The sequence below is a fragment of the Lasioglossum baleicum genome, chromosome 5, assembly GCF_051020765.1.
Source record: "Lasioglossum baleicum chromosome 5, iyLasBale1, whole genome shotgun sequence".
Taxonomy (NCBI): domain Eukaryota; kingdom Metazoa; phylum Arthropoda; class Insecta; order Hymenoptera; family Halictidae; genus Lasioglossum; species Lasioglossum baleicum.
In genome coordinates, this window is record NC_134933.1 from 9,112,707 (window position 1) to 9,129,753 (window position 17,047).

Sequence of the window (17,047 nt, forward strand, 5' to 3'; positions counted from 1 at the left end):
CACAAACAAAACAGAAAACTACTATAGTCTACTACTCTACTTACAAGAGAACGAGTACTGAGTACAGGGTGTTTCAAAATTATATGTCGTGATCACTGTAGCGTGATTCTGCGCCTCTGGATCGGTGGAGATCCGTCACACGAATGCACCGCAAAATTAACCTTAACATTGAATCCCAAGGTCAACATTGTTTTTCATGGAACAAGAGTCTCAAACGAACCATGTCTCATGTCAACCGTTCTCTTAGGAAACTATTTAAAACGTGGAGAGAATGATAAAATATACAGGGTGTGTCTGTTGAGTTATGTCACCACTTTTTAGGCATTTCCGGTAGTGTAATTAAAAAATGTTTCAGACAAAAGTTTCTCAGTACTTGGTGAGCTACATGTTCGCATATTCTTAAATCTGGAAAATGCTTTTTACGTAAGAAAGTAAAGATCACCTTGACTTTCTTAAATAGTCCACCTTCTACGATACAGAACTCCGCTCTTTGTATTCTTTTTTTTTAGTTTAGAAATCGTTAGATAGGAACGTATGGTCCAATTCGTTGGCCACCGCGTTTTCCAGATCTGTCTCCGTTGGATTTTTATCCTTGGGGATATCTGCAATCTGTTGTATACGATACAGCAATCAATAATGTTCAAGAACTTCGAAATCGCATAACAACTGCATGTAATAACATAAACCGAGACGCCCTAATTATGGCGACAACGAAAAGTGTAACAGAAAGAGCGGAGCTCTGTATCATAGAAGATGGATCGCAGTTCGAACATCTGATGTAACCTGATTTATATTGTAAGAAATAATTTTTCATCAAAATTACGTTTGCACAAAATTTTCAAGTTTGAGGTCATTTCAAGGTCATAGTATAGTACACTCTGAAATTCGTCTCGACGTCAGAAACAATCCTATGATGTCCAAAACATATGGTGGTATTTAAAAAAGTCAAGGTGACCTTTACTTTCTTACGTAAAAAGCATTTTTTCAGATTTAAGAATATGCGAACATGTAGCTCACCAAGTACAGAGGAACTTCTGTCTAAAACCTTTTTTAATTGCGCTACTGGAAATGCCTAAAAAATTGTGACATAACTTAACGGACACACCCTGTATATCTGTTGGAGAACATATAGGCATACAATTTATATCAATTTTCTTCTTTTTTAGGAAATTACGATCTACAAAAAATTTCTAGTCACTGAAACCGTAAAATAAATCGTAGGGCAAGGGGTAAAGTCGTTTTTTAAGAGAACGATTGAATTGAGATACATGGTTCCTTTGAGTGAGACTTTTGTTCGTTGCGATTAGTACTATACGTTCAAATAAAAACCAATTTTGACCTTGGGATTCAATGTTAAGGTCAATTTTCGGTACATTTTTGTAACAGATCTCCGTCGATCCAGAGGTGCAGAATACTGTAACAGAATACTGTAATGGTAAAGTAGTCACGTACATACTGTTCTTTTATATTTACATCAGTTGAGGCTGCTGCATATCGACTACCAACAAACTACTTATGCTACCAAAGATTGCGTAGACGCGGTTCTAATATCTGTTACATGGATATCGAGGAACATCGCGTTATCCTTAACATATCCAGAATATCTAGTCAGCGTTGTGTGCGGAACGAACATATAAATGCCGGATTCTCTGTTGACGCTTTCCAAGTCTGTTTTACCCCGACCCACGGCCTTGACGAGCTTCTTCACGTCTTTGGCCGGGTCTTCTTGATTCCTTAAGGTAACAGCGGCTCGAAGAATACAGGGCCAATCCAATAAAGGATCCCACTCCCCTTTCTCCACGCGGAGGCACCCGATAATATGTCGACCCTTCCATTTTCCTAATCCGTTCAAGAATAACTCGACTCTCAGATCGTACCCGTATTCTTTGTTCGAGAATCTGGGACTATAAAGAACGGCCTCGCTCTCTTTCGCCTCGGACATCTTCTCTTTGTACCGGTCGATCCTCCACAACAGTCGACCGTTCGTTGGAAATCGGCCGGAATATTCGCGATCGTGATCGCACGGACATTCTGTCAACTTGGTCACCTCAATGCTCGAACACTTCTGGTACTCTTTGATCAATTCTTCAAGATACTCGAGGTTCTCCTTCGCTTGAAACTTCAGCCCCTTGACGATGGTCTTCTGTTCAGCCAGTGTCGCCTTCTGCACTCGCGCTTCTGCGTCCAGAACGTCCACTTTCTCCGTCAGAAGGTTCTGTCGCTCGGTTGATTCGTTCGAGATTTTACACCGCATTTCTAGTTCCAACTTAAGGTCGTGGATCAGTTGCCGTTGCTCCTGCCAGGCTTCGCTCGTTTCAAGCTTCTCCTGGGTTAGAAACGATCTGAAATCGTTCAATTCTGTGCTCCAGTTGCTCTGCGCACGGTCGCGTTCGTCCTGCTCGTGGATCAGATCGTCGTGCAGCAGCCTCAACTGATGAGAAATCTGCTGGAAGCTGAGGTTGTTCCGGTGTTCCATGTTGTCGCAGCAAATCTCCAATCGATTCAGACGTTCCTCCAACGCGGCGTCGTGCCGCGTTTCATGGATTTCTAGCCGTAACGTGTCGATCGACTCTTGCTGAGAACGGAGCAGGTCGATGCACCGATTCAGCTTGTCCTGGAGGTCGTTGCGCTCCTTCTCCTCGTTGTAGATCGCGGAGCGAAGCAACGTCAACGCGGAGAACACTTTGTTCCTCCACAAACTGTCCTGTGCCTCTCTGATTCGACTGTGCCGCATCGACGAATTTTTATCGCAGGATCTTCGATGGTCCTCCATTGTTTTGCGGGGCACGTAGACTCCACATCGATGGGGACATTCCATCAGTACCGATCCGCAGTGTTTCACATGGTCGAACAGATGCCTTTGGTCCAGAAACTCGTTGCAAAAGTAACACGGTATGCTCCGGCGTACCATGGAATCGATTTCATTGCTCATCCTCGGAAGCAACGCGATGAATCTCTCGCTTGATACTGATATAACGATGAAACGACGACTAATCACGTTACCAGATAACCGTTATCGCGGTTATCTTTGACGAAATACAACCCGACGCCTCGCTGCAGCGATAAACGAGCTGCGATAAACGGTTCGTTTCGTTCGAAATCGTAGGGGCGTGTTGGACCAGGTTTGTCAGCGATTTGTGTTTCGAAATTCTCGTTGATTCACCAATCACTGGTCCGAAAGCAATATCCGTATATCGTAGATCTATCTTTCGAAAAATACCAGCGTTTGTGTAAGGCAGGGTTTCCCAAACTTTTTCTCTGATGGAGCACTTTGAGGGTCCTGGAATTTTGGCGGAGATCCTTGTAGTTTTTTTATTGTTTTTTATTGTACAATTCTTTATACAGTTATGGCTTGTGAACATTTTCAAGAAAGGCTAGAATATAAAATCAGATGGAATTTTGTACAATCTTTATTTGTTTTAGATTTATAAAGGGGCTGTCCCCATTGAGAATAGGATTTTATTTCATTTCACTTTCTCAAAAATTTGTTTACGAAAATTGGAAAATACATAAACATCCGCAGTCTCTAGTAATGACACACATAATCAATACATCTTAGAAAAATCAGAAATACTTGTTTCTTGTTGCGTGACGTTTTGTGGTGCCAACGTGAATGTCATGAATTATTTATACGTAAAATTATTATAGTGAAAATGTAGAACAAAAAGCTTTGTTGTCAATATTTTTTCGCGGAGCACTTGCTACCAGGGACCAAAAATAACAGTTATTCTAAAATTTTCTACGTTAAAAATCATTAATGAAAAGTTGATTATTATTGAAATTTAAGATAATGTACACAACATATAAAGAAAAAAATTCGAAGAACAAAATTATTAAAAAATATTGATTTTTATACTTTTTGGTTACAAATAACAGTTATTAGTATTAGTGTCCAAAAAGTGAATCCTCCTCGACAACTGTTATCGATGAAGAAAAACTGTTTCGATTTCTCAAACCAGTTATCGATGAGGGAAGTTCATTTCTACTTCAGTTGTCTACTATTTTTCGGTTGGAGCAAGTCTGTGAAATTCATTAAGAAATTTTCGTACAACAAGACGAATCAACAGACCATAAGAACAACACAAAATCTGCTTGGTTGTCACATTAAATTTTGATTGTAGCAATTAATTTTACGAATAAAAAATGTACGAAAAAATGGATTGTTTACCATGTGAAAGTTGTACTATTTAATAATAACTATTACAAATTTCCTTCATCAATAACTGTTATTTGCGATCGAAATGAACTTCTCTTTAATAAATAAGTTATAAATAGACTGCGGATCTTTATGTAAAATACAAAATGTTCGTATCGATTGCAGGACACAGGAGCCAAATAAAAATTGTATCCTTCTTTTAATTACCCTATTAAGTTGAAACTAATACATTGGTGTCCTTAAATCTTTTTACTATGTCCACTGCTTTAAATTATGCTTACCCATTTTTGTCATAAATGCATAAAATCCGCAGTCTAGTTATAAGTGACCGAAATGAATTTCTCTCAACGATAACATTTACCAACAAGAGAAAAAATTTTCGGTTACTTACACATAATCCTCATCTGTAACCAATACGATTTTAGTCGATTAAATACTTGTTATTCTATGACTGTTTTTCTTTTTGGTTATAACAGTTATGGACCCTGCTTGCTACATTCCCGCGGAGCACAGTTTGGGAAACCCTGGTATAATGTACGATGTTTTTGGAAGTGAATAAAGGTCGGTTTATCTTAGCCAGTCCGGGCCACTCCGACAGCACTTTACTACCCTGGTTTTGTGTATCCAGTATTTTCCAAATTTCTTCAATTTTCCAATATTTCTTTTCGAGACTGTCGGTCCATCTAGCTCGAGCGTGTTGACGATTCCCTGCTGTGCGTGGCACAAAAAAAGGTGTTGCGCCAGACGTCTGGCTAGCTAATATAAACCGACCTAACGTCCGTGCTGACGGAATAGGATGTGTCAGAGCTGTCACTGAAGATTTATTGCGGACAACAGGACCCAGTGGCCGCTTTTATCGGTGTGGGCGAGTAGAGGGTTTCAAGTCCCTTAGAGAGATGGGTTTTTTTTAAGTGAGTAGAGGTATGAGATGTATTCGCTTACCTCGGTGGCCATCGGCAATCCTAGTATGTAGCCGCAGGCGCAGCTAAAAAAGGTGATAGTAGTTTCCCAGAGTTTCATCAGTTTCGTGTTGATGGCCATGATACCGGTTATCACGCAGTGCCATATCGCCAACTGCGATACACCAGAAACTGTTTTTTCTTTTTTGTTCTTTATCCAAGTAAAGGTTCGTACTAGCGATCGTGTACTAGTGTACACGGATCTGCGAATACGGATCCGTTCGAAAAACAATAACTAGGCTGCGGATCTTTATGCAAAATAAAAATTGTCTTTATCAATTGCAAGAAACAAAAGACACATTAACATTTCTTTCTTTCTTTAACCCTCTTGTGTAATCAACCGGGTGCCCATTTACTGTATTTCTTTCAACAATTTGTTAATGTTCCTCTAAAAAGTATTACAAAATTTCTCTGAATGTCCATTCTTTACTCTCGCTAATATATTAATTTATAGTCTTATAATGAGAATTTGTGTAAACATGTGAAATACAGAAAGGTTTTAAATAATCTAGACAGTTTGGTTGACTACATAATTAACTACATAATTGACTACGTAGTTAATGACTCTTATAAATTGACAATAATACATCGACGTTCCTACATTCTTTTAATTTATGTACCGCTTTAAGTTGCACCATCTCATTTTCCTCATAAATGTATAAAATCCACAGCCTAACGATAACGCATCAATTGTCTCGACTCGAACGTGCCGAACGGATCCGTATTCGCAGATCCTTAAATTCTTACTACACGGTTCACGGTACCACGTGTATTTATAGTATACACGTGAAACAGAGATCTCTAGTTCGTACGCGAACCCGTAAAGATTGAAAATTGATTGTACCTGTTGCGCTATTCCAAAAAGTATCAGTACAAAGTAGAAGAGGACCGCCCAGAACGGGGAAACTTGCTCGGTTCCCAGCAAAGCTAACGTTGCGGGGACTAACTCGGTGGACAGTCTCAGTGCCTGGTAACCAGATTCGCCGAAATCCGCGCCGGGACGCGTCACGCGTTCTCCGACGATGAACGACGCATGAGCCATAAATTTCTCCGGCATGCTGTTATATCCTGGCGGTGCTGGCTGGTTTGTTGGCCTCAAGAACACGTACGACGATATTCTTTCTGAAATACAAGACCGCTATCTTTAGAATAATGTAACAGAGGTACGCCAGTCGGTTAGTCCTGTCGATAGCCCTGGTTTCCGTAACGTGAAATCATGCGTATAGAATGTAGGGCGATAGGGCTACAGGACGACATAATACAAGAACAGGCGTGGGAGAGATTCAAAGCTATGTGAGCACTGGAGTAATGCGAATAGCGGGTCGCAGTGCTCACCATTCTTTGGTCCAGTAGAAGGTGGATCAGGTCTCAATTGTGAATCCTAGACTGTTAGGTTTTTTAGTGGGTATGGACCCGGTACATTCGAGGATACCGTGTCGAGCACCACACTTTCCCCCGACCGTCATCTTTAGGGGGGATGTTAGTGCGTAAATGCATTTTTTCCTAACAGTCCTTAAACTTAAAAATAAAAAAGAACAGGACGAATCACAGTGGTCTTGTTAAATTAATTATTAATTCCTTCGCTTCCGGATCTAAATATTGAATTTTTTAGTAGATAGGAATAATTTTTTCAATGAATATTCGTGCCCGCGATATCTCTTATTAAATTTCATCCTGATATCTTTTATCGTTCAAGAGTAAATAAATGTCTCGATCCAATAATCATTCATAACTTACAAAGTGGTCAGCGGTGGGAAATGAATCTTGTGGGATTATATAACGATAGCTGTGTAGCGACATACAGTGGTCCTGTTAAATTAATTATTAATTCCTTCGCTTCCGGATCTAAATATTGAATTTTTTAGTAGATAGGAATAATTTTTTCAATGAATATTAGTGCCCGCGATATCTCTTATTAAATTTCATCCTGATATCTCTTATCGTTCAAGAGTAAATAAATGTCTCGATCCAATAATCCAATAATCTCTATCCATTCATAACTTACAAACTGGTCAGCGGTGGGAAATGATTTTTGTGCGGGATCATTTAAAGGAAGGTATGCTAAAAATATTCCGATTTGTTGGAAACTTAAACTCGCTTAATCTTGAAAGATATACTCTCTTAAACAGAAAGAACTTCGCAAATTTTTCTTACCGCATTGAGCATTATTTTTTAAATAGATATTTATGTCAATTGATAATAGAAGATATGATCTTTTTATCACAAGAGTCTGCTCTTCAATTTAAAGAAAAAAAGCAAGAGAATAGGATCGTCAGGGCATCGTATTAAAAAGAAGAAATTTTGATTGTGAATAATTTCTTCATTTCCGAGGTCTACGGACATTTAGGAAGCTATTTCAATTCTAAAACTTCATTTTAGGCCAAATGTCACTGAATTTCTCGATCCGGGCCACTGTGTGACAGGGCTTCGGGACTACACTTACCGAACGAACTCGGAATATACACGTAACCGTGATGTTTGAGGATCTGCACACAAGTATTCGCCAGAAAAGCTGCGAGAAGTAGAACCACTATCGTCAACACTATCACGAGGCTCGTGTCCCGTTGCAGAAGATGCTTGTGCTTATTGTGAGCTGCTATCTGGAAAATAGAGGTAAAATATTCTTTTAAATCGATTCTGGAGCGCCTCGATCGTTCGATCTACTACTTATATACGTATTATCCCCGGTGATCTTTACGTACCTGCATAGCGGCTGCACCGAGTAATCCCCACGTGAGAAACACCTCGATGGATGCAGCTACCCACGACTTGCCGTTGACGAAAAACTCGGTGCCAACGGTGGCGGGGAAAAGCTGATGTAACGAACCCGGTGGTGTCAAACCGAGCAATTTTGTGCAGAGGACCAGAGTACCGAACACGGGTATCAGCGTGAACACGTAGACCACTTTCCCGTAGGATCTTAAACCTGAAAGAATTTGTGATTGATCGATATCGAAACGGATTACGTATGTACGAGCTGTCGTTGGCGGAACTAGAGTTACTCGAATTAATATTCGGACGCTCTAAAAAAGACAATAGCTCTTTTAATATTGTACTATACGATTTGTACTTTTTGGGAAGCTGGAGCAATTAGTTTACTGCAGGATGTGAAAAGAAATTTTTTAAAAAATTGCAATTTATCGGAATTGTAGAAAAAATACTGACAATTGCATTTTACAACTTTTTTATGTGGGCCTATATTGAAAATTTAAAAAATACGTATTGTAGATCTGTGTCAATTATATGCACTGTGAAAGTTTCATCGAAATCGGTTGATGCGGGTAAAAACGACAGACATTGAAAGATGTAAGTATTCTTAGATATGTATAGGCCGAAAATTGTGAAAATCTGCTGTTTTTACCATCTTTAAACCTGTGTAGCTCATTGCAGTGTCGACCGATTTTGGCGAAATTTTCAGAATATGTTTAATTCGCACAGATCTGCAAAACGTATTTTTAAAATTTTCAATATAGGCCCGCATAAAAAAGTTGTAAAATGCAACTTTTAGTATTTTCTCTACAATTTCGATCAATTGCAATTTTTTTTTTTTATTTCTTTTCACGTCCTGTTGTAAACTAATTGCTCTAGCTCCCCAAAAAAGTTCAAATCCAAATCAAAAAGTACAATATTAATAAAGAGTTATCGTCTTTTTTAGAGCGTCCGAATATTAATTCGGGTCACCGTATGTATACGTCGACAGGCTTGAGCCGTTCGTTCACGCGGTACCTTTGCTCAAACAGACGAACACGATCATCCAGACGACAGCCAAATTGAAAGCGACTTGAAACTTCAACGTGACTACACCGGGATCCGGCTCGTTCAAATGGTGTCTCTGCAGGACGACGCCACTGAAATAATCCGGCACCGTTTCGTACAGCTGGTGTATCGTAATGCTGTCGTTTTGTGCGGCCTTGTCTACCCTGTACAAAGAAAACGGTTCTGCCCATCGATACTTGTCCTGCTTCGTGATGAACGAATCCCTAAAAAGTTTCAACGTCTTTTTCTCTCGTTTTCTTTCGTTTTCGGTTAGGTAGTTAGTACGTACCTGAAGTACACGAACATCCAGGACACGCCGACGATGCTGTAGATACCGATAAACGCTTGTGCGGTTAGCAGAGCTATGCCGACGCCTTGAAAAAGGGGAGATATCTTCCACATGTCCACGGAACCAGCCGCCAATCTTTGTCCGAGGCAAACGTGCAACGTTAACAGAGGAATGCCCAGAACCAGAGACAATATCAGAAACTGTACAATGAAGTTCGCTGTAACAAGAAAACGGAAATGAGTCGTTCACCCTTGATAATGGGTCTGTTCAGAATTGATTATCTGTTTTCGAAGTTTGTACAGATTACACGGATCTACTCACCTCCGAATTGTATGCTAAGAATGGAGAATCTACTTATGTTGAATAAACCAAGAGTACAACTGAGGCAGGCCAACGCAGGACTGAGAGCATGCGGCCATTTCCCCAATGGGTTTCCGTCTTCGTCCTCATCCTCCCCTCTGTCTCCATCCCTGTCGACATCTCTTTGCCTTTCGCATATCCTACATGGAAAAACGAGAACCCGTTAAAAAACCATAACCAGAGTGGACGCTGAGGGCGCCGGATTTTCATTTACGAATTTGAAATTTACAAATACTACCGAGACACACTAGTGGAGAAAGGAGAAAGAGACAGTCAGAGTGTAATGGCTAGAGTAAGATGTGGAAATATTGGGAACAAATATTAGAGAATGTGCACGATATGCGAGGGACACCTGGGGAAGCTGAAACATCTGGCAGAGGAATGTGAAGGTGTAGAGAGAATAAATATAAGTATTGACAAGATAGCACAAGATAAAAGGGCGGGAGAGATAGTAGACTGGCTTAGGAGTATCGAGAGGAAAAGGAAAGAAATAACCAAAAGGAGAGAGGGAGAGGCAATGTTTGATGATTAGACTGCGGATATTTATGCAATTTTCAATTTTTCTAGGTAAATTTTAAGAAAGTGGAATTAAATAAAATCTTGGTTTCAGTGGTAGTAGCCTTTGTAGATCTGGAGTGAATAAAAATCGTACGAACTTCTATTGAATTTTATATTCCAGGAATTTTTTAAAATTTTCAGGTGCTATAAATGCATAAAGATCCGCAGTCTATTGATGATGTAAGGTATTGGGATGGAGATTACCATCGATTATAGATAATAAGGTACATACATATAGAGTATGGCATGGGATATGGATGGATGGATGGAGGGACGGGTGACATAAAGAAAAATTGTGAACCAGGTCCAATTTCTTGGCCAAGAGGCTGAAATAAATAAATACTACTACTACTACCCCGAGACACAACGGAGATACAGCAATTTGCAATTTGTGCGGGGGACGCGCGAAACGCGCGTAGCGGCAACACTTTTGCAGGTTCGCAGAAAATCAAGAGGTGCGGCGCGGCGAGCAAATAAATCGCAACGAGCCACAAGTATGTACGAGTCGCAGACTGGTCGACTGTGCCGATAATAGACGGAGGATCGCGACGGTACCGTTATCGTAAAATAGAGAGGCGAATGCTTATATGAGAGGCCAGGCCGACCGCTCCTACAGGGATCCACCTTAAAGACAAAACTGGACCTTGTTTCGCTCGGGGAATACGGAATCATGGTACGGTACGTTTTCGTCACCGTGGTCGCGGTCTTGGCCGTCGTAGCAGCAGTTGCAGTCACGAACGCTGTCCCAAACTATTCGATCCATTCCGAAAAACAGTGGAACGATCGATGAGCTCGGTTCTTCGATGGAACTCGACGCGTAATTTCGTGCAAATGGTACATTCTTCGCGTTTAAGGGTGTAGACTCGTTTCCAGGATTGCAAAGCGCTAGATAAAAGATCAATCTAGACCACAATCGCCCTAAGAAGTCCTATTTTTACGGTTACGAGGCGTAATTTGAATTATTCGGCAGCATGAAGCTGTCGCAGCTTTGTGAAAATTGCTGTATGCTTCCGAATAACGGAAATTACACTGTCGAATAATGCAAATTACGCCTCGTAAACGTAAAAATAGGACTTTCGAGGGCAATTGCGGGCTAGATTGATCTTTTATCTAGCGCTTTTCACCTTTGCATTATCGAGAAGTGAGAAGCACCCTTGCAATCGTGGAAACGAGAGTGTACCCCTTTGAAGGGCGAAAGACGGCCAATCAAACGAGCCAGTTCCACCGCGCGGAAGGCGAAAATACTCTTGAAAATACAAAGACTGACCACGAACGTTCGTGAAACACCAAAAATAGAAACAGGATATCTTATCGATTAATCGATAAAACTGACCGCTTCTAATGACCACGATACTTCCAGCCAGCGGTGTGTACTAATAATGCACGCGATTAGAGACACGCAAACGATAGATTTGTCGCGATAGCACGGTGGTTCGCCAGTGGTTCCACAGTGTCTGAATAGTCGGAAGTCTGAAGTAAAATCGCCGAGAAAGAAACAGCTATTCGCTAGAATCGTGGATTCCTCCCTTCCCGGGTTCTACGTTGTACATTGTATATTGTACCAGGGCCCGCACTAGGGGCGGGCAACCCGGACATTTGACCGGGGCGCCAAAATTTAGGTACGCTATTTTGGCTGTAAGTGTGTGAGAAATATTGATGTGTTAAACACCCAATTCATAAAAAATTTGTGCTTTTATTAAAATAAATGCTGTTATTAAAATCTAAATAAAATGATTTTATTCTTATTTAAAATAAAAAATATATATATAATATATATTCTTAAGGGGCAGCAATTTGTCTTTTTGTCCGGGGCTACGTAACCGCTAGATCGGGCGCTTATCGTACGTATATTGTACATTGTATATTATGTTTTATATTCTTTACTATATGTACAGCTAGTTCAGAAGCACTCTGTCTAACCATCGCGATCGTCTACGTCTATGGGTTCGCCGCGTCATGCCTCCAGTATGATAATTGGTCGATGGTTACTCATCGCGTATCTTACTTCTTCGGTCGTTGGGCATCAAATTTCAAGGCGAAATACATGAAATCCGATATTGATTTGTTAGCCTTACAATTAGACCGTGTCTAGAAAAGGCGCGCTCTTATGTCATACACGTCAAAAACACCAAGTTTTTGGAATGCTATCGAAAAGACTTTCAGCAGATTCGTTGCTGTTTGTCGGAAGTCGAAATCACACCGTTGGAACGAACGCAAGATCATCCGACCCGAGTTCGAAGCGACTATTCGAGCGTAAGCTTATCTCGTTGAAATCACCGGGATCTCGATGCTTCGAGTTCAACTTATCCCGGGAAATATAATAGAACCCAAGAAGTCTCGGCGCATCGCGTCGGTTCCCTATCTAGGTGGGATCTCCTAAATGATAAAATATGTAAAAAAACTTTTTAAAAACCACGCTTATATTAAAATGCACTAAAAAGGAGAAAATAATTTTTTCCTGGTTTTCCAGTAAAATCTGGAATTCAGTTATATGATAAATAATAATTTTCCTCAAAATTTTAAGAAATTAGTTCAAAATTTTCTTCTGTTATAAAATTAGTGTCAGAATAGGTAGAAAAATTTCAATGAAATCATGACATTAGTGACTACAAAAATAAAAACTATATTGACGTAATCTTCGTGGGCGCTCCACGCTTTTATGTATAGTCACTAATGGCATGATTTTATTTTTTATATTAAATTTTTCTATCTATTCCGACACTAATTTTATAACAGAAGAAATTTTGAATTGCTTAAAATTTTGGGGAAGAATATTATTAATTATTTAACTGGATTCCAGATTTAACTGGAAAAACAGGAAAAAAATTGTTTTCTCCTTTTTAGTGCATTTTAATATAAGCGTAGTTTTTAAAAAGTTCTTTTTATATATTTTATTTTCTACTTTTATTGTCATCGGAAGCAAATGTGTATATAAAATTTCAGTAAGATTGGACTATGGAAAGAGGTTTAAAATTCGATTACGAGATTTGACGCATACAACAACAACACGGCTAGTTAATATAAGCATGGTAATAAAAATAATCCATTTATCGTAACTTCCTGCTGTGTTCCAAACGCACAAGTTAGCGTTCGTGTCAAATGGAGTATAAGAGATCCCAGGATCGCAAAACGTTGCGTCCAGACGCGCTCAGGAGATCCCACCTCGCGTAAAGATGAAACGAGCTCGGTTGACTCGACTCGGTCCTTCTAAAGTCAAAAGTCGTCCAATTCGCACCATCTATTCGACAACCTTGATTCTCGTTTATCGGTAGCGCTCGAAACACCGCGCGTTTGCGCGCCGCGTCGTCTCTCAATTCCTCGGTGCCGCGTCGTCGTCACCGTCACTGGTGCGGCGCGGCGTCGTGGGAGCGTCGCGCGACGGTCTCTCCATGCTTATCCCCCACGACCCACGGCCTACGAATGCTAGTTTCAGAACCTTGATCGAACGCACAACTACTTCGTTTCAGGGACACAGGGACTCGGCACGGTGTCTCAAGGAAAACGAGTCATCGACGATCGACAGTTCCTTTTGACTGTTACTCGACAAAAGGTTCTTTCAATCGTTGCCGTGGAAAATAAACGATCCTGCGTATTTCTCATTCGACCACTGGGTATCGTATTCGGTGGGAAGTCCTTTCCGTCGTTGCCGAAAACGATTTCATATTTTTTTCCAGCCACGTGAGTAGTATTGCGTAACGGTACTACTACGTATCACCGCGTTCTTTGATTCCCTGCCAAGGGCATGTGCAATGATCGATCGAGCACCAACTAGAATCGATCGAACTCTCATCTTTTTATTAATCGACAGTGGCGCTCTACCCCATGGGCAATTTGGGAAAATGCCCGGGGCCCCAAGCAAAAGGTGCCCCCAAACTAGGGTTGCCAGAAATGTTGTATCCAAATATAGAAGAAGTAGTAAAAACTGCAATTATGTATATATGAGATGAGCTTAAAATATAGGAGTTCAAGTAAAAGAGGTACACAACACATTCTAAACTTTTTTATTCAAACAAAGAGATTTTTGAAAATTATATGCTATTCAAATATGATATAGGAGATCAAGTTCAAAAATAGAAGACTCATATCAAATATAGAAGATCTGGCAACCCTACCCCGAACACAAACCAAGATCCAAGATCCAAATTCTACGTTTTCCTCATAAAGTTATTTAGTTGGTGTTAGGGGCCCGGAAATTCTACTTCGTCCAAGGCCCCAACTAGTTACAACGCGCTACTGTTAATCGGCATAACCGATTCTCGTACTTGCGTAGCTTGCGAAAGCTCATATTTACCAGGAAAACCGGGGATGCAACGGAGCAACTCTGTACCCGCATTTCGATATCAGCGGCTGTTGTGTACGCATAAATTTACAAAGAAAGAAATTTCAAGTTTTTGAGCAGCGTAATGATCGGGTACCTGATTCGTTGTCTGCGTTGACTACAGTAAAAATACTGCCGGCAGATCGTCGGGTCGTGGTTCATCTTGTACTCATGTCACGACAACGATGTCAACGACCGAGCCTCGTCGAGTCCGTTTCCACGGTACCTATCGATTTTCCTGTGCCTTCGATCTCCGCGTTTCCTGCGCCGCCCCCCTCCCACCCACCACCTAGTCCAAAGCTCTTCCAACTCAATAGCCACCTCGCGATGTCCAGCCGAATGACCACCTGAATATCTCCACCTCGATGGCCAACAGGACAACACGATGCCGATCTAATTTCCTCGAAACTTTTTCGTAGAGTCGCGGGTCATCTTCTTGTTATACGGAAGAAACGTCGCACCACGCCGCAACGCCGATGAAAATTCGTGCAAAACACACCTGTCTGGTCGTCGATGTTGACGTCGCCGTTGGCGTTGGCGTTGGCGTCGGCGTCGGCGTCGGCGTCGGCGTCGGCGTCAACTCAGCTAGTCAAGAACAATCGAATTTGAAGACGAAGAGGTTTGTCCTCGCTTCCCGCTCTCGCCTCGTCAAACTTGGTCACTTTTCTCTATCGTCACGATTTTCGATCGGAAAACCTCTTGGTTCTTCACCCGTTCTCGCGATATACTTGTATACATATGTATTTTGCTCGTTATTTTTCATTCGACCGTCGCAGTGATCTACCTATTCGTTTTCTCTGGCCTCAAAACGATATTCCGAACGTTCCTCCGTTCGCGAGGCTCCTCTCTGCCTCGCCGCTGCCTCCCCAAGCTCCACGTTGACATTTATAATAAGCAACAACGGAATGCTTTAAATAACAACGTCAACACGCGCCGAAGTTCGCCCTCCAGGTGGTTCGTCGCTTGAGCTCGATCTTCAAAATATTTTCAGTTGGCTCGCAGTCAGCTCGAAACTGCACTCGCCGCAATGCAGTCGACGCGATCGATCGTGGCTCGATAGCAGCCGATCTTGATCGGCAGATATCCGCGGAGGTTATGCAACGTTTCGAGTCGAGTCTAATTGGACGATTCTCGATTGCAACGAGAAAGCAAAGATTTTCAAGGATGGTTAATACCTTCCCGCAAATAAATACTTTAGTCGCGACGCGATGAGACACGCTAGTTCACGACAGACGATCGATCTCGAAAAGCAAGCAATCTTCGCTCTACCGAGATCTACCGACGACTAATACGACACTCGAAGCATGATCCTTGATAGACCGACTTCGTTTCGGCCATGCACGGCTACCGGCGCTTTCGGATTGCGCCGCGAGCTGAAACTCCTTGGGAATCGAACGATCGGCTTCCAGTGTCAGATGAAATTTCAAGAATTGTTAACAATCAATTCTTTTCCAGTTTTTATGCACTGTGTGTACTAGGTATTTTTACATCAGATTTAAGATTCTCCCATTCTCCGGTATAATCCGATACGGAGCAGACGCGGAAACGTGGTGTGTCGGCGCGGCTAGGTCGTTCATCCGTAGCCCTTGGCGAGTGGGTCTTACGAAAAGATTCGGATACCCATGCGGAAAGACTGTTTTTCGAACGATCTACTTCCACGATCCAATTATCGATTTGTACGAACACGATGGGAGGTCGACGATTCAAGATTCAGCCTGGAATCTTCAGAATGTCTCAGCCCGACACGTGTACACCTATCATTTGAAACTGATGACACTTTTTTATGGTACACTTTTCAAATGTAGTGTGAAGGTTCACCGCCCTGAACAATCGCGTTAGCTAGAGCTGCATTCAGATCGAAAACCGCGATTTTTCAGGATAAAAAGATTCGTCGAGATTCGAGTAGGATTCGTGGCACCGACACCGCCACCGACACCGACACCGGCATCGACTCCAGCACCGGCTCCAGCAGCTACTGTACTGGCTACTAAACCATTGTGAACTGTTTGCGCGTACGTAGAATTCGTCCGAAGTCTGAAGCCGCTGTGTAACTGTACATGGACAGAGTCACGTGACGACAGAGATAGGCAGAAGAGCGCACGTGTACTCTTGCCAGACTGATCCCTCCGCTGAAGTAGTCGATTGTGACCGATCAAAATTCTTTTCTTCGTTTGGAGAACCGTTTGGAGGAATTCGTCGATCTCAATTTATGGATAAAATCGTGAATGGAATCGTCGACGAGGGAATGGTCTGTAATTCGTATGGGTCCTTAATTTGCTGCCTATTTGCTTCTAGGAAAGCGTAATTTCGCCTTGTTGCCATCGACAACGTCTACCGATTGATTATCTGTCTGCACCGCGTGGGACCAAACGATTCTTCGGAGTCTAATAACCCAGACCAAATAGCAACGTCGCGTCGCGTCACACGTCACACGTCACACGTCACACGTCACACGTCACACGTGAAACTGGCAACGTCAAGTGTCGTGCGTCGCAACAAAATTAGGATATGACGACGTAAGCGCAAAGTTTTGGAAACTTTTGAGACAAGATCTTAAGGGGTTGCGCCACCCTGAGATTTAAGAAAAAACGGTTTTTAAACATTTTCCTTTACTTTAGAATTCAGGGAATAATTTAAGCCATGGTAGATGC

At 41.7% G+C, this 17,047-nt stretch overlaps 2 protein-coding genes across 4 annotated transcripts in view; both read right to left on the reverse strand.

The window, feature by feature from the left end:
• LOC143208761 (uncharacterized) lies at positions 1–5,091 on the reverse strand. The gene has a single exon (XM_076423545.1). It carries the CDS (start codon positions 2,930–2,932, stop codon positions 1,514–1,516), a length of 1,419 nt encoding a protein of 472 aa, XP_076279660.1. The 5' UTR covers positions 2,933–5,091; the 3' UTR covers positions 1–1,513.
• The window catches only part of LOC143208743 (uncharacterized), a 36,232-nt gene that overhangs the window by 4,410 nt on the left and 14,775 nt on the right, over positions 1–17,047 (reverse strand). For all 3 annotated transcript variants that reach the window (XM_076423436.1, XM_076423434.1, XM_076423435.1), the window contains exons 4-10: positions 9,482–9,660; positions 9,161–9,377; positions 8,842–9,095; positions 7,818–8,041; positions 7,559–7,715; positions 5,960–6,237; positions 5,099–5,230 (exon numbers count right to left, since the gene is read on the reverse strand). In XM_076423436.1, the coding sequence (XP_076279551.1) occupies positions 5,099–5,230; positions 5,960–6,237; positions 7,559–7,715; positions 7,818–8,041; positions 8,842–9,095; positions 9,161–9,377; positions 9,482–9,660 (1,441 nt within the window). The remainder of the gene's footprint in view (positions 1–5,098; positions 5,231–5,959; positions 6,238–7,558; positions 7,716–7,817; positions 8,042–8,841; positions 9,096–9,160; positions 9,378–9,481; positions 9,661–17,047) is intronic.